General features: G+C 40.1%; 2 protein-coding genes across 2 annotated transcripts; both read left to right on the top strand.

Annotated features, from left to right (window-relative positions):
* The first annotated feature begins 115 nt into the window (after positions 1-115).
* c2cd2l (c2cd2 like) lies at positions 116-19,162 on the top strand. Its single transcript, XM_079565905.1, has 15 exons — positions 116-416; positions 687-1,141; positions 11,982-12,077; positions 12,225-12,344; positions 13,386-13,496; positions 13,660-13,773; positions 13,997-14,078; positions 14,163-14,295; positions 14,379-14,443; positions 14,651-14,769; positions 14,861-15,026; positions 15,108-15,200; positions 16,022-16,149; positions 17,219-17,432; positions 18,104-19,162. Exons 2-15 carry the CDS (start codon positions 770-772, stop codon positions 18,352-18,354), a joined length of 2,064 nt encoding a protein of 687 aa, XP_079422031.1. The 5' UTR covers positions 116-416; positions 687-769; the 3' UTR covers positions 18,355-19,162.
* Positions 19,163-20,345: 1,183 nt separating this feature from the next.
* h2ax (H2A.X variant histone) lies at positions 20,346-21,010 on the top strand. The gene has a single exon (XM_079565860.1). The coding sequence runs from the start codon at positions 20,437-20,439 to the stop codon at positions 20,863-20,865; it is 429 nt and encodes a 142-aa protein (XP_079421986.1). The 5' UTR covers positions 20,346-20,436; the 3' UTR covers positions 20,866-21,010.
* The last annotated feature ends 1,900 nt before the right edge of the window (positions 21,011-22,910 follow it).

Here is a 22,910-nt window from a genome sequence, read left to right as displayed (position 1 = left end):
AAAAAAAATAGATAAATAAATATAAATAAAAATTGACGACTTTTGTTTTGATCTTCTTTGCTTCCTGCTTTTTTTTTTAATGTCCCATGAGCGCCCTCTCCCGACAGTACCCGGGCACTGCGCTTAGACCGCGTCGATGTTATGAGGTTTCGGAGGTAGGAGGAGGGTACTTCTTGCAGCGGAGATTGTAAACCGTCCAGAGCCCGTAACGCACGGCAGATGACACCACACCAGACATTGTTTCGAACCGATACATGTCAGCGGAAGGGGGTCGGGAAAGCTCGCTGATGCCTCGGACATGGGAATAACACGTTTGTTGATGTGGGCAGCGCTGCGTATCGCCATGAAGAAGAAGACACCTTCATGCCACGGACTCATGCTTTTCAATTCGCTGCAGCTCGCGACTTAGTTCAGTGGTAGGTCTTTTATATTTCTGTAATGACAATACTTTACGTGCACTAGATCAACCTTAGGCTTTTTTGTTTTTACTCCGTGGATACTTCAGGTGAATCAGATCACATGCCTGCTGTCAGACGCTGTAACCCAATTAATTATGGCGGACCTTTTGACAGTGAAATGTATATTTGTATTGTTTAAGTGTGAATGGCTGTGTGCGTGCCGCTGATCTATTACACTGACTGTTGTGACATATGCACCAAGGTGACCGTGTTTCTGCTTGCACTCAGGCCAAAGGAGGCTGACCTGCTGAGACTGACGGTGCTGCTGCTGACATTTCATCTACTGACATGAGAAGCGCCAGGAGACGCTGATGGAGCTCCAGGACTTGGGATGGCTGTGCACTGTGGCTCTCTTCCTGGCCTCTTTACTCGTTGTGCTGGCGTGGTTCGTTCAGTATTCCCTGGCAGTTCTGCGGCTTTGGAGAGCCAAGTGGTCAGCCAAGCAGGGCAAGAAGGGAAGCGCCTGGCAGCAGCTTCTCCCCAAATGGTTGAAGGAGACGAACCAGGGCGGTGGAGGAGTGTGGGGCATCCTGACGCACCTTCGGTCTGGATGGGATGGGAGGGCTGGCTCTGAAGCAGGAGTGAAGGGACTAGTGACCTCTCTGTTCTCCTTCAAATCCTTCAGGGAGCACTGGCAGCGGACCTGGGTCAAAGCTCTGAATGAGCAAGCAAGCAGGCATGGGGTGAGTAGAGTTCTGTAGTATCTAGATTAAGTGTCATTACCTCATGTAAAAATACAGTACTTCCCATTATCATCGAAGGAGTCCCACATTTGTAGTTCTGTGCTGGTTTCAAACAGTTTCACCATTCTCCATTTATTTTCTGTTTTCTTCATGCTGACTCAACTCATTGAAAACTGTTTCTATTTTATACCCCCGGTGCTTTCTAACTCACCACTTCGCCAAGAATATTTACTATAGTTCTGGCACTGCATGTTAGCCTGGCAACGGAAAACATGCTAGAGTATATTTTTCTTTCCCCTCACCGAAACGCAGCAGAGCAGTGGCAGAATTTGAAGTGCTGTGATGATTCTGTGATGTGTAGGCAGTGAAGTGGAGGCGTGGGAGTCTCTATTTGGGAAAAAAAAAAAAAAAAAGATGGGGCAGGGTCTTGCGTAACCGCTCAATATGAGAGACAAGTGCAACTGCAACATACCAAAGCATCACTTGCAAACGCTTAAGAGGTTGTTGGTTTTTCTTGCATCGAGCAGTGTATTGCTTCTGATCTATGCATTTTGCCTTTTTTTGTGTGTGCTTGAAGTAGCGCGTTTGATCCCTGCATTGCAAATCAAAGCCAGCCACACAGTCGGCTGTAGCAGATAGATCCTCTGACCTCCTGCTTGGAAATCCTGTGCGTTTGTGCCTTTGGTGAGTGACTGATAGATGAGGTGCGGTGTAGAGTCTGAAAGGTCACCAAACAATCCACAACAATAAGCTCAGGTCACCTTTAGCATGTAAATCACATCAATCATTTCATCTATTCAGACAGATTATTCAGGTCTGGCACGCGTACTTTACGATTGTCATTTTATCCAATCAAGTCCCTACAAAGATCAAGTGAAAGGGTTGTAGACATATTTATTACATTGTTTTAAAAAATAGGTATGCAGCGACTTATTTATTTAATTTATTTTCAGTAACACTGGGCATAATAAAATAATGTTATTTAAAATGATTGTAAATAAAGCAGGGAGTAGGTTGATGAAAGCTTTTTAAAATGTCGTTTGCTATTGTCTAATTAATTGCTTTGCTAACCTTCAGCCCTGCGCAAACAACTGACCTTCCTTGTCTAAATATTGCTCCATACAGTAATAAATGTCAAAGCCACATTTACCATCAACCTTCAAAATGAACGACCAAGGAGCAGTTTATGATTTGGTCTCATCATAAAACCCCATGGATTACTAATTTATTTATACAGAATGTTTTTTTTGACACATTATTATAGCTTTCATAGATAAAAAGGAAAAAAAACAACAACAATAAAGTCAATCCTCTATCAGTCGGTGGGTGCTTAGTTGTCATTGTTTCTCTCTCTGTAGTGTGTTACAGAGAAACTTTCCAGCATCTAAATGGCCCTTGAATGAGCTTTGAAGTATCGTCAAGTACAAGAGCAACGCACTTTCCTCATACTCCCGGATACTCTCATGATTAGCCAGAGAATAAACTGCAATTGCTTGAACTAAAGGTGGACAGTTATTGATGGTCCGTGTAACTGGTGGTAAATTGTCCCTTGGGTCGTTGGAGAGAGATGGATCACGTTTCTAGGTTTTCCTAATTGAAGCTCTTGTCTTCACCAAGCACTTTTAAGAGTTGTGTGAGTTATAAACGTTCTAGCTGTGGGAAAACTATGAATGCTAAGACTGATACGCCTATTATCGCGGCACCATTCAAGACTTCAATGATAACCGTGGCACTTATCTGATGTTTACTGGTAGACAGACTCTTAGACTACACAAGCTGCTCTGGTCTGACTGGGCATGTGGCGTTCTGTTTGAGCCAACTCTCGCTCACTCATAATAATGAAACATCTCCATATTGTGCTTGTGGGAACAGTCATCTGTCATTACCAGAGCATTATGCAAATCGATGCAATTTGTCATGACTTTTGAACACAGATTGCACTTTTTTTTTGTCGATGTTGGCATTATATTAGTTCTTTGAAGCAAAATGGAGATTTTTCTATTGCTATTTTTCCCCCCAGTTAAAAACACAACCTTTTTCTAGCTTGTAAAACCCGTTCAGAGAAATATGGTTGGCATTAAGTTGCCAGGAGCAGCTAATTTTTATTGTTTTACATACACAACATGCATTCCTCCCACGCTGTTGCTGTGGACACATGACCAGACAATAAAGAGACTGCTTTTAGATTTTATCTTCAGCCTCTCCTTACTTATTCTTTTGCTTTTAAAGCGTGGCATCACAAGCCAATCTCCTTTTCAGCCCCAATTTGGATAAATCGATTGGCAGTGCCATGAAAACTATAGTACCACTATAGTAGCTTGTTGTGTATAATAAACCTATTTTTAGTGCAAATAGTCAGCTTGTTGCCTTGAAACAAAGCAATAAATCTAGTGTGAAAATGGCCTATTTGTCATGTTATCTGCGACACCTATCTCTCATTGCTACCTTCACAGTCTTTCTCTTTACAACAACCATAAAAACATTGGCGGCTCAAAGTGCAGTCCCGCGCTGTCCTTGTAGTGTGACACTCCTTGGGGAAACCTGACCCCGCCATGAACGCAGTGGCTCTAAAAAAAAATGACTCAGATATCTGGATTCTGGTCGTGCTGCCTGTTACATAAACGAAAGGAGGAGCTGCCGGGTGAATCACTGTGTTTGGGTTAGCCGTTTGATTAGTGTTGGCATTTCTGATATTGGACCAGAGACAAGAAACCACATTGACCTCCAGAGAGATCACCTAAAGGTTTGACTGTCTGTAAAGAGGTTTATTATGTTCAAGACAAGACACCACAAATCAAACACAGAAATCAAGCCGCTGTCTCTGAACTTTCTGTCTGTGCCAAAATAGCACTTGGTCTTTGCCATCCACATTTATTAGATAAGCTGATACATTATGGGGGTCATTTACCAAGCGTTTGCCTCTGTGCAAAATGAGTAATATGTGCAAAAGTGGATCAATGGATCAAAGTCATTTGTTAATTCTTCATTCTGTCATTTGCATATCAGATTTCGGGCCTGTATACGGTGATACAGGCAATATCAAATGACAAATTCGCTGCAACTTGCTTAAAGGCCATATACCTGATTTTTTGATTGCAAACAATGAAAGAGGAAGCCACTAAATTAAAAAGTTAGTTGTGGTCCAAACTCATTCGTAACTTTCCTAATATATTTTTAAAATCCAAATTCTTAACAGGGACATGTTTATAGACACATTTCACAACTTGCAGGGTCACTTTTCAGGGTCACTTTCACAAAAAAGCTAGAAAAATAGTCTGAAAGTTCATAAAATTGATACAAATGTTTTATTATTTCATACACACTGTTCTCCACAAATGCTTGAGTTTACAATATACTAAAGGAGGACAAAAAAATAAATTTCATTCCTTTTCTAGAAGTAAAATCAGGTATAGCTCCTTTAAAGAAATTGCATGTTTTATTGTTCAGCCCTTGCTATTTTGCCCCATCTTGATAAATGAGCCCCTGTAATTATTACCTTCTTAGTGATTCCACTGTTATGATAATGGTACCATCTACATCTCTTTCTGTATCATGGGTTTTCCCCGATTAATTTGATTCTATTTAATTTTTCAATAGAAACATCGCTTTTTAATAATTCCTCCAAAGTCCAAACCAGGTGCTGTTACTGGATGTAGAACTGTCAATTAGATTGCAATTCAAATACAGTTTAATTAATTGCACGGCCTTACTGCAGTCTAGAGAAGTGGTTCTCAACTGATGGTTCTCAAGATATATCTACTGAAAAAGTAAAGTTACACCATCAGGCTTTGTTAAAATGACTATTTTTAAGTTGCTTTCATCTTAATTTTTCCTTTTTAGGCTTATCGAATGCTTTTTCAATAATAATTTGTGGCATTATACGTATAAGTCAAATTCATGCAGCGTTTCATCCTAGTGTAATGGTGGGTCACGACGCCTTATCAATTTAGAACCACTGGTCTAGAGACATACTGTATCTAGACTTTTTTTATTTTCACCGACTGAAATACCTACAATATTTGCATATTTTTATTCTCCAAGAGACCAGACTCCAACTCCAAACAGCTTTGTAAAATGTCACTTGAATGGTTAACTCACTCACACAGTCACTTGTAGACTTTACTGTGATTTTGTGAGGGGGAAATCAACACTCACTTTCACAGTTTTCTGGGGGTTTCATCTGTGGGGAATATTTTTGGCCATTCTTCATGTTTGGCTGCAACTTGTTTGTGTGACTCAGTTGTTTATCTCAGGAATAAGCTGGTCTTCTGCCGTATTACTGAATGAGCCTGTGGTCTTGGCAGAGTGGCCAGACATGGAGATGCCCCTGTTTGTGTGAATGTTTGTGAGAACGCTTCAAGGACAGGCCTCTCAGGGATCTCTCAGCATCATCTGTGCATCTGCCACTGACACACGAAGCTATAAAAGCACCACTCCAGCTAACTTCTCTGGTACAAAATAGTAGAATAAAGTGTGTGCATCTGTTGGGAAGAAAAGAAGAGTCCGTTCAAAATCTGCAATTAAAATGAGATGGACGATTATCCCAGGGCCACACTTCACTCATTGCTCTCTCTGACTGAGCGGCTGTAGATGATTAATGCAGCGTGATTATGCTCAAGTAGGTTCCTCCTAAACGACTGGGGACATTAGCCACTCAGCGCTCGTTTGCAGAGATAGCACAGGAAGAAGCCTCTTTATCCCTCTGTCCCACTCATTCAGCCAGTTTCACTTTCAATTACTGAGACGATCTTTAACAACTGGTATTATTCTAATCTGACATCTATTTAAATCATTGTTACGCCACTGCCATATACCTGGTTACTTAAACTGCAAATGACAGGTATAAGGTTCATTCAGACTTCATAAGACGTGAGAACTTTGTTCTTACACCCTGAGCTGCAAGAAGACATGTTTGTGTTGTAGCCTTTGAAGCGTTTTGTAACGGATGACAGTTCCAGGGCTACAAGACAAAAGTGACTTCATTTTTAAACTTGAAATTGTTGCTCTCATTTGCTTTCCTTGAAGCGCCTCCTCGCTCGTGCTGGTTAAAGCACTAGGGCCCCAGCCCAAAAATGTAGGCCCCTTAAATGCATTAAAACATAAATGTAATGGCCTTGGCCTTGGGCCTTGCTCATGTTCATCAGCAGTGGCAGAAAAACTAGTAATCATTATTTTTATTAATCATAGTTGTGTTATTTATGTTGTAGGGAAATAACAGATGTAACTGTCATAACCCTCTGTGCAACACATGCAAAATAATTATGTTAATGAACACCAAATTCCACATTGAGAAGTTGCTGCTGGAGTGACCTATTTCCGTTCCCAGGCCGTAGGGCCTGGTGATAAAAAACGTATTGTGATCTGATCCCTGTGACAATCTGCACCATGACGTGATTCTGTGGTGTTTGTGTTTAACGCTGCTCTTTGCTCAAATACTGACTCTTCTCAAACTCACTGCTCCTGCGTCTCGTCTCGTCCAGGTTTGAGTGAGTGACAGGGGATTTGAACAATTATAGTGTGAACTATGAGAAAAAGCATACGGCTTTAGTTTTCATTCACAGACTGCATATGAATCGTGATCAAATCGAGAAAAAATATGATGTGAACTCAGATATCTGACCCTGGCAGCCACGTTTAGTTGTTGGCAGTTCCACTGTTTTCCACTGTTTTTGTGTTGAAGGGACAAGTCGGCTTTTGTAGTGCGTCAGATTAACTAAAAGTAAAATTCAGCCTGATTTGATGGTATCAGTCTGTCAAAATCAGAATTCAGTTTATTGACATTTTTTATTGAAGAGGAATAACCCCTTGAGATGAGCCATCTCGTTTTCGAGGGGGTCCTCGTTTGCAGGTACAGAAACTGACCTTACAGCAGCAGTCAAATAAAGCAGAAAACACAGACAAAAAAACAAAACCAAAAAACAGCAACTTAGTATCCAATAATGATACATAAATATGTAACACACAACTTATACAAAACACAATACATTCGCTCCAACAAACACAAGACATTCACTCACACAGGACTCTCCAAGTAGACACGTATAGTATGTACTGTATGTACATGTACATCTAGACACCAGTAAACACATATGCACTAATAAATGCAGAAATTTAATTTAATGCACCGAGCTCAATATAGGTTTCATTTCATTTCAACCAATTTTGACTTTAATTTCAACACCATAAGCGGTAACCACTGAAGGACTATAGTGACCACCGATAATGCTCCAGCATCTGCTGGACCTGTGCCCTCAAACTAGCACAGAAGTATCAAAAAATAAAAATAGTAAAAATACAAAAATATAAAGATACAAAAAAAAAATATTTGTAGTAAAAAAATAAAATAAAACAAAATACAAAAATAAAAAGTTTAATAATAATAATAATAATAATAATATATATATATATATATATATATTTTTCTATTTTATTTTCTTCATTTATCTTTATTCTTTTTTTTAGAAACAATTGCATGTATTCTGAAGATGTTGAGCAAGGGCATTTTTAAACATTGGAAAGGAAGTCAGAGATCAAATTGAAATTGGTAGATTATTATGAGATTATTCCACTCATACGGACTCTACGATCTTCCTATTTCTTTATTGATTCTAGGAATGAGAGAATAGATTTGGTTGTTATGTCGCAAGTTACAGGATGAGCTAAATGGAATTAGAAATTGTTTTAAATAGGAAGGATAGTCCATATAAATAGATTTAAAAATAAATTGTAACCAATGAAAACACCTTCTGTCTGGGAGGGTCAGCCGGGACAGTTGATGGTACATTTCACAGTGGTGTGTTCTGTCGGGGCGGCGGAGGATAAATCTACACAGGCTATTGTAGGCAGTGTTGAGAGACTGAAGGCAGGAGGCTGTGGTATTTTGGTGCACGATGTCGGCATAATCCAAAATTGGTAACAAAAGTTGAGAAACAACTTTTTTTCTGAAGGAAAATTAAAACAGTTTATTGATTGGTATAAGATTCCTTGTGAGCAGTTGAGCTTATTGATTGACTGCGGAATTCTTCCGCAGTCAATTATTGGTTTTCATGTTCTTTATTGATTGACTGCGGAATTCTTCCGCAGTCAATTATTGGTTTTCATGTTCTTTATTATTATTCCTCTTCCATCTTTTTCCGGATTTTCTCCAGCTTTCAGCACCTTCATGCTTTGTGCAATTTATGCAAGTTATGCATCAAAATGTTCCGCATGTTGAGGAGAAGGGTGCTATTACTTTTGGGACTTCTGCAACTTACGGTTTTTCCGCAATCGGCCAAAATGTCGGAGATTTTTCCCATTGACTTATAATGGGGCTGCCGCAAATCCATGCTTTTCTGCACTTTTTTCTGCATTTTATGCAATTTCTGCACTTTGTGCATGTTCAGCTTCTGCAACTTGTGGGTTTTGAGAAAAAATTGGCCTTCTGCAGTTTTCCAGTTTTTTTATACGAGAGTTTGAAATTTTTGCATTGGTGTGTATGTGGGAATCCAGCCAATGGGGAGACTCCAGGCCTTTCAGCCATTTGTGCAGCTTCTGCCAATCAAGCACTGAGGCCATTTCAACAGTTTGACCAGTTTATGGAATATAAAAGTTTATGCAATATTAACAATTTATGCAAATTAACCACTTTATGGGATTTAACCAGTTAATGCATTTTAAAGCGTTTATGCAACTTAAGAGTTTATGCCATTTAGGATTTATGAATTTTAAAGAGTTTATCCAATTTACATAATTTATGCAAATTAACCTATTCATGCATTTTACCACTTTATGCAGTTTATACAGTTTATGCAACATGACATTTTATGCATTTTACCAGTTTATGCAAATGAGATTATGCAAGTTAAGCAATTTATGCAATTTGAACAGTTTATGCAATTTCTGCATTCGCTTCCCGCAATTCCGCAGTCAATCGCAATGGCGCAGCCATTGCATTTCTAGTTATTATTCCTCTTCCATCTTTTTCCCAATTTTCTAGAGCTTTCAGCACCTTCATGCTTTGTGCAATTTATGCAAGTTATGCATCAAAACGTTCCGCATGTTGAGGAGAAGGGTGCTATTACTTTTGGGACTTCTGCAACTTACGTTTTTTCCGCAATCGGCCAAAATGTCGGAGATTTTTCCCATTGACTTATAATGGGGCTGCCGCAAATCCATGCTTTTCTGCACTTTTTTCTGCATTTTATGCAATTTCTGCACTTTGTGCATGTTCAGCTTATGCAACTTGTGGGTTTTGAGAAAAAAATGTCCTTCTGCAGATTTCCAGTTTTTTTATACGAGAGTTTGAAATCTTCGCATTGGTGTGTATGTGGGAATCCAGCCAATGGGGAGACTCCAGGCCTTTCAGCCATTTGTGCAGCTTCTGCCAATCAAGCACTGAGGCCATTTCAACAGTTTGACCAGTTTATGGAATATAAAAAGTTTATGCATTTTAAAGCGTTTATGCAACTTAAGAGTTTATTCCATTTAGGACTTTTGAATTTTAAAGAGTTTATGCAATTTACATAATTTATGCAAATTAACCCATTCATGCATTTTACCCCTTTATGCAGTTTATACAGTTTATGCAACATGACATTATATGAATTTTACCAGTTTATGCAAATTAGATTATGCAAATTAAGCAATTTATGCAATTTGAACAGTTTATGCAATTTCTGCATTCGCTCCCGCAATTCCGCAGTCAATCGCAATGGCGCAGCCATTGCATTTCTAGTTTTCAATTGCAATGTAATTTATTCCAGGCCACTGTTGATTTAGCTGTTAGCGCAGATCATTCACTTAGTTCTGTTATTATCATGTTTACTATTACTTAAGTACAAAAAGATCTATTGTTTTCTAACTAGCCCGTAGAGGACACAGGGGTCGACCACTGCCACATCAGCAGTGTATTTCTGTTTGGCGCACATGTTTCCCAGACCCAGAGGCCTGATGCTGACAAACCTGAAGTGACACTGGAGATGTCCTCAGGAAGTTTATTATTTGCAGAAACACCCTCCATATTTCTCATCTGACCTCAGCTGCGTCACAAGGACGCACCATAGACCATGCTAAGAGCACCCACTGACCACTGACTAACACAATCTGTACACTAGCTCTGCACAATTATACACAATATAATGTTCAAACAACAGGCAACAGGGAGGGTGTTCTGTGTATAAAACCTGGTAATGCTGGAGACCTCTAAAAAAAATGTGCGTACCCACCATAACTGTTTTAAATAATACAAAGTTAATAAAGTTTATTGACAACGTGTTCAGTGTTTAGTACCGGTACATTTAGATGTTTGTTAAATTATGATACTTTGGTTTAAGTTTTATTTTAAAGTTAGGATCCAAACTTTGTCATATTGTACAAGGCAAAAAAAATGCAAGAACATTAAAGCTACACTGCGTAGAATTTTACCCCAAAAATAAAATTGAAATACAAGCTTTTATTTTATGATATTTTCAGCATTGAAAAATACCTCAAACAAACATTTTATTTTGTTGTAAGCAGCTCAGCTCTCCTAAGACATGACATAACTTTACAGGGAGTGGGTACGTCTCCAGCTCGTTTCCATGGAGATGTGACGAAAGCCAGCAGAATTTCAGATTTAAACAGATTGGGTTCCCATCCAAATCCATTCTTTGATTTCTCACTGCAGAAATAGCATTTTCTGTGTTGAGTTGGTCATTAGGAGCATGTTTTGTACTGATGGCAACAGTATAGTCCAAATGTTACGCAGTGTGCCTTTAAATACGCTGCATGTTTTGTTCCACTGCTGTGTGTCCGTTGTAAGGAGCTAAAGCCAGTGATCTAAACTCTTCTATGACAGTGTTTCTTAAATTCTGGTGGCGTGTAGCTGGGACATGGCTGATTCTAAGTGGCAGGCCGTGGTACACCCAGTGCCTTCAAGTATTTTGTGACGTCGTGCGGTTGTCATCTCGTTTCTCGTTGCAGAGACAGCTGCAAGTTTGACATGAAAACATTCCCTGAAAAAACTCACTCTGACATTTGTATCATTTTTACCAAGATGAAACATTGCAGCAGTAAGCGTTGTTAGCCGGTGTTAATTTGCATCAAACTCAATCCTTATTTACTCTCCCTGGACTTTGGCTGTAGCGAAAGCGAGAGTGACTCAGCAGTTTTAGACACAATCAGCATGTTTAGCATTATGTATGGCACAGTGATTTTATGGGACTGCTGCAGCATTTGCCCAAGAACCTGATGTAACCTTGCAGCCTTGGCTTCCTGCCCTTTTGGCATGTTGCGCTGACTACACGATACACAAATGCCCGCACACATGGCTCAGCCCGGTGTGTAACTCTGATTGGACTTAGACCTGGTGTAACATATGTGCTGACAATAGGGGATATGTGTTCACTCACGCGCATCTCTCGTCCTGCCAGTGAATGTGCTCAATGAAACAGATCCTTAATACTCCACTATCCCAAAGGTTTGTCCAAGGTCATCATAGTATGTCTGCTCTTTGGGGTGCTAAAAGTCTAATGCACATGTTGGTTGTCGAATTGCTGATGCTCTATGTGAAAGATGTTTATTTTTTTTAGTTTGACAGGGACATTGCGCAACAAATGTGTTGCACAGACAAGAGATAGCTACTAAATTTCACCTGTAGTCCCTGGTCAGAGGTAGAGTGACAGCAGGTTTACACAGTGCGCTGATCATGTGTAATTTGATCATACTGTATGTAATAATAAACCTTGTAGTAAAAATAACAAAAGAACCTGGTCCATATTGGCACCCTAACACATCCTACATGTTAGTAATCATCATTAGGGTCACTTTTATTCATTGTGATGTCATGTTAATCCTAATGTTGACATGTTTTTATTTATTGCAGAGTTCAATCCAGATCTCCTTTGACAGCAGTTTACAGCTGACTACTTCCTGTCAAATCGAGAGCGTTTCTTGCAGTGACCAATCAGCGCATCGGATGGTATGTAAATGTGCTCCCAATTTGTCATTCGTGTTTTGATTTGCTATTTAAATATGTGTGCGACGCGACCAGACACAGCACAACAAACATCGGGGGTTGTTTTGAAAGATGCTTGAAAGTTTTTTGACTAACCTCCTTGATGTGCAGGTCCTTCAGTGTAAGTGTCGTGTGGGCAGCATGACGTTTCCTGTGTCGGTCACTCAACAGTCAGCTGCCTCTGTCTCCATGGAAACATATCACATCCATATCGTACCAGTGGTGGCCAAGGTAAAACCTTAAAGGTTATCCATGAGTCTCAAATGATGAAAATCATAACCTTTGACGTCATAGCGATTACAAATTACAGGTCAGAGCATAGGAATCACAGAAATGCCTTTAGCTCTGAGCCTGTTAACTATAAATGCGGATTTTGAGTTAGCATTGCGCTCAGAGGATACTATACACTCATTTCTGTCTAAAGTAAGGCAAGGCAACTTCATTTATACCGCACAGACAAGGTCTGTACATTCATTAATGATTTCTAACTAAATGTGGTCGATGGGTTGACAGCTGAACAGCTGAAAACATCTGGATCGTTCATAATTTGCGATGATTGATGGCTAATGCTAAAGGCTATAGTAAAAATACATTGAGCAGGCTAAAGGACTGAAAAGTCTCCTTGCTCTCTGTCTGCATTCGTTTGGATCAAATTCTGTTTCTCCTTTTTATTTCTATGGGTCAGAAGTTGTACAAAAGCCGTCCACAACAGGAAAAAGTGTCTGAAACCCATGAATAGTGTTGTGGTGGTATGTGCTTAAAATCACTTTCATTGAGAAACATCTGGCAATAATAATGCACTCCTGAGTCATGACACTCATTTAGCTTCTGTTGCCACACTGTTGCTATGCTGTGACATCACTTGCATTCCCTCTATAGAGATCAAGACCCTACACATTTACAACTAATGTGTAGGAACACATTTGTTGTTTGTGGTCAGTAGATAGCAATATCTGTATAGTAACTTGTAAAATCTGAAAATCTTTTGTTTACAATAAAACTAAATGGCAATTTAGACACAATCCCAAGCTCCGTAAATCATGGATATGACTTGAAACAATTGACAATATCACACTAACTGACACATACGCTGATTTTGTGGAGGCTCAATGATATCATTGAAAATAATTATACAATGCTATAAGTCAACTTACAACTAATGTAAAATTATGTTAATCATAGTAGTAATAATTAATATTTCTATCTAATGTGAAGTCCTACTTATTCTTATGTTATATTCTAAATGTGATTTTATATAATGTATGATTTCAGTTGGATGTGTGTTTGGAAGAAGTGGAAAATGAGGGGCTGCTCATGTCCTGGACTCTCTCGAGACAGTCTTCTCTTTCCATATCAATATCGTCTCTCAAGATCCAAAAACAGGTAAAACTACATCTCTGGCATTTTAGTCAAAGCACCAACAAAGGTCATGCAACCATTGTAGTCTTTGTCACAGGATCTGTGTCTCGCGGGTGGTTCTGCCCCGTTGCTCATCAGGAGGTGGTTTGTTGACTTCCTGTTGTCATTTGTTTGTTTTTGGTCTCAGGGCCAAGCAGGTGAGGGAGATTTGGATGTGATTAGAGGACTCGTGGAGGACACTCTCTTTGATGCGCAGCCAGCCATGGTTCTCGATCTGAAGACTTGTGTCTCCGGTCCTCTGGTAAGCAGTAGTTTCTTTCAATTGTACTGCATGGCATTTTACCCTGCAATGTACAGTATGTGCAATCTGTGTGCGGGATCTCCCTCTGAGACAACCCTCAGCAATCTACTGCTGGAAAGCCGGTCAAATGAGCACTGTCCAGAACGTTGTATTCATACACCAAAGAAAACACAACAGTCAGCCCAGTAAGAAGAGTGATATTATATTTTCTGTGCATATACAGCTAACAAAGGATTACTTATCTGTGGGATCCCAGAGCGTCAGGCGGCTGTTACTTCGGCAGCTCAGAGTGACCTTATCCAAAGGTCAGTTATCCTGCTGGACATTTAGATTCCTCTTTCAAACTCCCACTTATAATAACGCTCACTGTTCTAACGGTATCTGTACAGACCAATGGTTGAAATCAGCAGAGCTGTGCTGTGTTATGAACTTGGACCAGCCGTCCACGGAGAAGACAACACGCTTCCTAACTTTACCGAGCAACCCTAACACCGCAGTGGAGTGGAGTGAAGACATTTCTTTGTATGTCAGCATGGTTTAATCAAGCAGGCAAAATACTATATCATTGATGCGGCAATTACTTTTATTGTTTTTTTGTGTTACAGTGACCTCGGCCCAGAATCCAAAGAGCTGAGAGTCAGACTTATGGAGCGAAATGGCAAGCGGGAAAGTAAGACAATTTTTTATAGCTTTTAACTCTTGGCTGCAATTCACAAACAGTCAGCAGGAAAGAGTTAGATGCTTAAGCAAAATCATTCAGGCCTAAAATGCACTGTCGGCAGAGCGGATCTCAGGATTCTTTCTGGCTTTTTTGTGTGCGCTAACTAGAGATCTCTTGTTTTAGTAATATTGACAGTTTGTAATGCTATTGTTTCAGAGTTCCTGCCTGGGCATGCATGTATTGCCTTGGAGCAATGCAAGGTTTCGCAAGAGCAACGTACATTATCAATCAGTCCAGGCTATGGCTTGGCTCCAAGTGCAACTGTCTCTGCGGAGGTGAGTCTTCTATCAACAATGGCCGATATTGAAATTATTTTGCTCGATATATTTTGCTCTTAAAAATGCCATATTGTTAATGTTTCTGTAGGTTGCATACACAGAGACAATAGAACCTAGCAGTAGTGTTTTGTCTCTTCGCTCCTCACTCACACCAACAAAGAAAGTTGATGTAGATCGAACAATAATGCCTGATGGGACCATTGTTACCACCGTCACCACCGTCCAGTCTCGTCTCAAACTCGATCACAGCCCTGGTACAATTCAAACGGCCATGTTGTAGTGTTTCTCAACATTACAAGAAGAAGAGTAGGACTGATTGTGTGTGTTTTTTGTAGGTGACTCTCCACTGCGTTCTCCTTCTAAAGTAGAAGTGACAGAGAAGAAACCCACCATTCTGTCAGACGGCAAAACTAGCCCAAATCCCAGCAGTGAGTACAAGACTGAAATGTCAGGCTTCTTGTTTTGCAAAATATATGCAAAGAGGGATGAACAGCGCCTCAGGGAAGAAAATGCAAAATCTAATGTATCATCCGAATTTAAGACATTGCTGTGAAGACATTTGGTTAATTTAGTCGCTGTGTTTATAATCTGGAAACTTCTGGATAAGTGGGGAGCATTACATTGAAATACTAACATATTAAGTTTTGCTGATGTTTCATGTGGATAGGCAAGGTAATATCGTAATTTTGAGATTCAGTGTTTTTTTTGTGTTTGTATGCTAATGATGTGCACATACTATGGAATCAGATCAATAGCAGCAGTCAGCTTTAGTTACTAAAAGGCAATAAAAAAAGACAAAGTGCTATTAATTATTTTGAGTAAGAGATTGTCTAGTAAACACTGTTTTAGAATATCCTTAGATTAGGCTCATATATAAACCTAAAAACCTAATCTGGAATATTCCTATTGTTACAGCACACATAAATTCTCTACTTCTAGTATAAGCCTAATAAAATTAGAATATGATGTTCCATGTGAATGTGGTCAATATTAAAGGGACTAGATAGAAATAGTAATTTTTTACTTGCTTCTGCCACCTCAGGTCAATTTTTTGAGTGACAGTGCAGGATTTTAGTGTCTGGGCTCATTCTGCACATTAGGACATTGCTGGAGCAAGTACGGGGTAGAGAATACATAATTTGATCATTTTTATACTCCGTCTAGTCCCTTTAAAACTATAGGCCCAGTAGAATGTTATTATCAGATGGTGGATGATGCTGCAGTTGTGTTTAATCTTGTCGCTCCACAGAAGCCAGCCGTCTGTCTAACGGCCTGGACCCTGTGGCTGAAACGGCCATTCGTCAGCTCACTGAATCCAAAGTGGTTCGGAAGACTCCAACCAAAAGAAGCACACTGATTATCTCAGGTGTATCAAAGGTTAGATAATAATAAAGATTTATATTATATATATTATATTATTGCACAACTCGGTCTTTAAAGCCACACCGTGTAACATTTCACCCAATATATTGATTGATTTAATTTTAACATTGAAAGATAATAAAAAAATTAACTAACATGTACATTTGAGAGGCTCACCTCTCCTCAGACCTGACTGTAACTGTAGCAGGACGTCTCCAGCTTGTCTCCATGGAGATGTTGACTAAAGAAAGACAAATATGAGATGTAGATAGGTTAGGTCCTCGCACTAATCCATTCTTTGGTAAAACACTGCAAAAAGTAGTATTTTCTGTGTTGAGCTGCTCATGAGGCGGATGTTTTGTTTTGCTCACAACAGTGTGATCCAGAATGTTACGCAGTGTGCCTTTAATGAAAATAAGCTGCGGTGTGATTATGCAACTAGGTAAAGTGGTGTTTAATTTTAGTGCTCTCTCAGAGGACATAATTACAGGAGAACAAATCTTTTGACCCGTTTTATAATAATAATGCATTAGTCTTATATAGCGCTTTTCCAGACACTCAAAGTCCAATTCCGTTCATTATTCATTCACACTAGACTCGGTGATGGCATGTTACGTTATGTAGCCACAGCTGCCACAGGGGTAGACTCAATCCGATCCACTTTGTTTTTATAGCACATTTTATAAACAAGCGTTTCCAAAGTGCTGTACATAAGATCGACAGTGTATACTGTAGGAGTGTAAATTTGGATGAGGATGAGCGAGGCTGCCAATCTGTGCCAACGGCCCCTTCAACCACCACCAACCACTCACTCACACAGTACATTCACCCAGGCTTCCTGGTGTTACTAAACGGTCTCCCATCCAAGCACCAACCAGGCTCTAACCTGCTTAGCTTCCGAGATCTGATGAGTTCTGGCATAGCAACGGCGGTATGGCCTGTTTATACAAACTGTTAGTGAGTTACGACTTGTAATTTTTATCCTCGTAACTTACGAGGAGAAAAATATCTTCCAAACACTATGTACAGTAAACATATATCATCATCATAGTACTTTAATTTTCTCTTGATCTGGTTCATCCAGGCCCCACTGTCCAACGATGACAGTCCGTTATCAAGTGGTTACGCAGCATCGATGGATGCAGCTCTGCAGGGGAACCACTATGGTGCAGGACATCACGCTGACGCTGATGAGACCACACCCTCTGACGCCTCGGAGCGCCCCTCGGTGGACGACGTGGAGTCAGACACAGGCTCCACTGGAGCCCTGGAGACTCGCAGCCTCAAGGACCACAAAGGTTGGATTCAGGATTTGTGGCTCTTTTTTTGGGAGATCTCGTTAAAGAACCGCTCAAAAGATTTGGTCATAAATGTTAAATCACTGTTTGTTTAGGGTCTCAGTGGTCCAGGAATTTTCCTTCAAAGTGGAAATTTAAATATTGTCAACTGGACTGGGTCTTACATCTGACAGAAGCAAAACATCCTCATCTCAGTCTACCCAGTTCTGTCAATGACATCTAAATCTCGTGCATCACTAGTTGAAATATTATTGTGTTAAAATGTTCCCATTGTTATATATTTATATATTTCACCCAATAAATAGAATACAATATAAGCATTTATTTTGTTACAGATATTTTTATTGTTGAAAAGTAAACTTTAAAGTAACTTTACTTTACGGGGACGTCTCCAGGTCGTCTCCATGGAGATGTTGGCTAAAGGCAGCCAAATATGAGATTTAAATACTGAGCTGCTCATCATTAGCATATTGGTAATGCTGGCAACAGTATAATCCAAAATGTTACACTGTGTGCTTTGAAGTACAACTAATTAACAATGTCAGTGTCACAATAGTGCCCCCTAGTGCACATACCATGGGATCAGATCAATAATTTTATCCAGGCATTGTTTTTTTAGTGGTGGCCTCCTGGTTCATGTAAAATAATAATAATGTGTGTGCTTTTTGCAGTGGGCTTCCTGCAGAGCGGGACCAAACTGCTGTTCCGCAGAAAACATCGAGAGAAAGAATCCTGCTTCAGTCAGTCCCATGAAGACCTTCCTAACATGGGAAATACTTTTGTTGCTTCTGCAGCTAGCAGCCATAAAAAGTCAGGGAGCTTTTCTCGACGACTCATCAAACGCTTCTCCTTTCGCACATCTGGCAAGTCAAAAAACAAGACCTCTTCTTCTAATGGAGGAGCAAGTTCACTGGATAACTGACAACAAAGGAAGAGACATAATTTCCCTGTTGTAAATATATATAATATAAAAAACAGTTGTGATCACCTGGTTGTGAGAAGAATGGCCAAAGCTTTAATAGAATGCACTCTTTAATGAGACAAAGACCCCTGGAGGGTTGTGTGTTCATGAATAGATACCTCTGCGAGGAATTTCCCCTGAAGAAAAGCTGCGCCTTCAAAGCAGGAGTCACAAACCTGCCCAGCGGAATTAACACTAATATTTGTTTCCTTTTGGTGTTTTTTGCATCTGTAATTGTTAATAGGTGAAATATTTATTTAAATTTTTTATGATCTCAGCGGTTGTACTTTTTTTTTTCATACAAAGACCAATAAGATGAATAAGAATATTATGAACAGGACTTATTATGAAATAGAAAAACACTGTATGGCAATGTTATAGTAATTTCATGCAGAGATCATTCATGTTATTGCTACATTAAGCTTGATTCATTATGTCCACTCCATAACTGTGTGATTGTTTTGGTATGTTCAATAGGCTCTGTAGGGCCTATGAAAACGGTGTATTTATTTTTATAGATTTTTTTTGGCACTTTAATGAGTGACGTCATACCATCCTACATTCCAGTTTGCCTCTTAATTCTTAAATTATACTTCTTCAGTGTCAAGCCTACATAAAAAAAAAAACATAAATGCACAATTAGAAATACCTGATTTATTTTTATCATTTGGGCCTAGATACAATTTACTGTTACTTAGGTTTCTGATTTGTGTCAGTACTACAATGCACTAATGTTATAAAGTTTGAATGGTATGCCAGGTATAAATGTGTGAAGGTTGTTTTATTTATTACAAATAAATTATTTCTCAAATCAAAAAGTGTGTTTCATAGTCAAGAAAATTGTCAAAATCTATGCTATGTCAATAAATCAATATGCCCATTAGTATTATTCCTTACATCTTTTTTTAACCTAAGTTCTTGATGCTCAGCAGTGGTGGAAGAAGTACTCAATATTCTTAAGTAAAAGAGGAAATACAGGACCAAAAGTGTACTTCAGTAAAAGTATCTGATTAAAGTTGACTTAAGAGAAAGTATAAAAGTATGCATTGTAAAAGAAGTAAACATAGAGTTAAATGTGCAGCCTGCAGGATTTTTAAAATCAAACCATGTCTAAACGGGTAAACCACAAACTCGGGTCAAAAACAGGAACTAAGCCAGGTCTAAACCCGGACTAAACTAGGCCTTAACAAGGTCGAGAGACTCTAAAGCAGGGGTGTCCAAAGTGCGGCCCAATTTTTTTCTTTTGGTGGCCCTCGGGCTTCTTGTTGAGTTGGTACACATCATCAGACATGGTAGGTTAGAATTGTGTAGATTTATTACATTTCAATTCTAACCTAACAACTAATAATTTATTGTGAGACAGAGCTGGCATGAAGGTTTTAAGCATAAATAAAGGTGTGGGGCACAATTTAAACCTCTGCTAGTCAAAGGTTTTGCGGCACTAACCACCGATCTATGGCCCTTCACCCCCTGTATGCTTCAGTATGCGGCTCCCAGGAAAAAAGTTTGGACGCCGCTGCGCTAAAGGAATAAACCACTAAACTGGGACTAAACCAGTTCATCATAGAGAGGTCACTTTGAAAATATACAGGCTCTAAAATGTAGTAAAGTAAAAAGTATTCATCATGGAATCTCTGAATTTGACATCTAATTTCAAAACAATGCATGTGACAATACAACACAATAGTACAGTAGAGTAAACCATAGTATAGACCGTTTTTAGTTATAAATTAACATTCACAGCATTCACACAGGCCCCCGCCAAATTTCGAAGGTGGAGGGAAAAGGGCCCATTGGTCTTGGACCGTTTCCGTTCACGCCTTCATGCCAAACCGAGCCCTCTCTGAGCATGTTCATGATTGGCCAGATCCTTCTACGTAATTGTAACAGCCAATCACACTGTTGCTTCCTGAGCCCCGAGAACCAATCCTGGTCGAGGGCGGGACAAAACGGGATTTATAACCGGGTTACCAGTGTATCAAAGCTACTTTCGATTCACTTGTTTACGAATTCATTTGTGAGAAAACCAACCAAACAACGAACATGTCTGGACGAGGCAAGACCGGAGGAAAGGCCCGCGCTAAGGCAAAGACCCGTAGCTCCCGTGCTGGACTGCAGTTCCCCGTGGGCCGTGTCCATCGTCTTTTGCGCAAAGGCAATTATGCCGAGCGAGTTGGAGCTGGAGCTCCCGTGTACCTGGCCGCCGTGCTCGAGTACCTGACCGCTGAGATCCTGGAGTTGGCTGGAAACGCGGCTAGAGACAACAAGAAGACCCGCATCATCCCCCGTCACCTCCAGTTGGCTGTTCGTAACGACGAGGAGTTGAACAAACTGCTCGGTGGCGTGACCATCGCTCAGGGCGGTGTGCTGCCCAACATCCAGGCTGTGCTACTGCCCAAGAAGACCGGCCAGGCTGCACCAAGCACCGGCAAGGCGGGAAAGAAGGCCTCCTCGCAGTCCCAGGAGTATTAGCAACAGTACTTCAAAACTTTTACCATCAAAGGCCCTTTTAAGGGCCACCCACTTCATTGAAAGAGCAACTCTTATGTTATGTTATTGTTCTGAGCGGCATTGCCTTGTTTGCGATTGTTGAAATAAAATGTTTTTACGCTAGAAATGTTGTGAAGCTGTTGCTAAATTTTTATCAGCCTTTGACCAGGCTGTGGTACCACCGGACATGGTTGTAGAGGGGGGCGAATGCAAATGAAGAGCTTTGAAAGTTTCAGATGAGGCTCTCGCCTCTGGTGAAAACTGGTTTCTGCTTTGAGGAAGTAAATAACGAATGATTTGCGGTTTGTGCTACAAGTGCAAAGCTCCAGGTGTTCTCCTGTGTCAACTGCCAACATGGGTCCATGTTGTGTTTGCAGCTGAGCAGTATCTTTACCACAGAAGTTGCCTGTTTACGTCAGTCCTGTCGCTAGGCGGCAGCAGTCACCCCTTTATGAACGTGCAGCCTGTGCTACAAAGGATGTGGCTGCCGCTTTTTAAGGCAGAAGGTGTTGGGCTTTGCCTTAATTAAAAGTGTGTAAATATAATCTAAAGCAAACATGTCGCAGCCGCAAAACACAATCTCTGAAGGATGTATTTTGTTTTACTGAACGATCGCAAAACTGCTGAAGCCTTGGCGGGAATTGTTCACTGGCTGTAATATCTTTGCCAACCTATAAATGGATTTAAATTAAGAAAAATCAAAGTAATACAGTGGACAGTCTTTTGTGACTCCCATGTGCACAGAAGGCAAGGCAGAGGAGGTTGTCACAGAAAAAAGTTTAGCTTTGGAACAACATGTGAGGGGATGAAGAGGAGGCTGGAAAACGGGTGGATCCAGTTAAAGGACATCCGCAGCACCAGCGCACATTACAGTGGGAGAACTTGTGGATTATAGGAGCCTTTTTTAGTCTTTTTTTCCCCCCTGATCCCTTATGGCTTTCAGCGGCCCAGGTACAGTTACAACACATGTACAATTTGTGAGTTAAGAAAAATATGTTTGTTGACATTTTGTGGTAGTTTAGATTATATTTAAATGTACTCACGAACGTTTAGAAAAAGAGACGTGGACGATCACTTGTGTGTACATGGTGCTAGTGAATGTAATTAAGAATAATGTTTGTGTGAGGCAACTTGTGTAAGCTACATATTTGTGTTTCATTTATAAGACAGCACGAAGTAAAGGCCATTTTTGGTGCTACACTTGAAGTCAGTTCTAAACAGATCTTGTTTATTGATGCTGTTTACACATGGGATGCAGCTGGGCAGAGGCTGAAGAAGTCCACATCTGGAATGATCAGTATTTTGTACACATTTTCAACTCTGCACTTATTTGGAGGGGGGGAAAACTCATGCAGAAAAAGCAAATCCCAGCTATATGTTTGATGTGGGGCTCGTTTCTGGGAAATGTAAGTCTAAAATTATACAGTGTCGTGTGCCAAATGTATGCTTGCTCCTGCTACTGCATGTTTTATTTGAGGTTAGTGCAGGTCATGGGTCCTCAAATCAGGCCATGCACACTGATTTAGTTATTATTTCTCCCAAGCAGTAAGTGTTTTAGAGTCTCAAACTACAAACATAACATCTGATTATCTAAGCATCTTATAATATCACTGTAACCCGACTGATTTGACGCTTTATTAAATTTGCCACATCACCACTTGCAGCTCCAAGACCATCTGGATACTTGATGCTGCTGCTGTTTATTTACTTTCTCTTGTCCTTGGTGACTCATCTTCTGCTTCTCCACTTCCTGTCTCTATCCTCCCTCAGTCCATGGGAAAAAAACAAAAAACAACAACCTTCGGATATCAATAGCAGACTTTCTCACCCACTCTCCAAATTATCTTGTGGGATGTCCTCTGAGATGGTGCCTTGCCTTCTTCCTGTGGAGTTCAGCATCACTTTTGTTGACTTGTATCTGACATACAATAGACATTTTATGATCATTTGACAATTTCTTTCTTTTTGTTTTTTCTACGCCCATGTGGAAAAACCCGGGTTACATCAGTGGTCCAGAGCAGGAAGTT

Source organism: Gobius niger, assembly GCF_951799975.1.
Source record: "Gobius niger genome assembly, chromosome: 11".
Taxonomy (NCBI): domain Eukaryota; kingdom Metazoa; phylum Chordata; class Actinopteri; order Gobiiformes; family Gobiidae; genus Gobius; species Gobius niger.
The sequence above is the reverse complement of the archived record's forward strand: the minus strand, read 5'-3'. Positions and strand labels throughout refer to the sequence as shown.

Bases quoted from the DNA above. Each gene is read 5' to 3' on its own strand.
- h2ax (XM_079565860.1), top strand. From the start codon at position 20,437: ATGTCTGGACGAGGCAAGACCGGAGGAAAGGCCCGCGCTAAGGCAAAG.
- c2cd2l (XM_079565905.1), top strand. From the start codon at position 770: ATGGAGCTCCAGGACTTGGGATGGCTGTGCACTGTGGCTCTCTTCCTG. The intron at 14,296-14,378 runs GTATGTCAGCAT...TTTGTGTTACAG, and splicing joins TGGAGTGAAGACATTTCTTT to TGACCTCGGCCCAGAATCCA. The intron at 14,444-14,650 runs GTAAGACAATTT...CTATTGTTTCAG, and splicing joins GCGAAATGGCAAGCGGGAAA to AGTTCCTGCCTGGGCATGCA.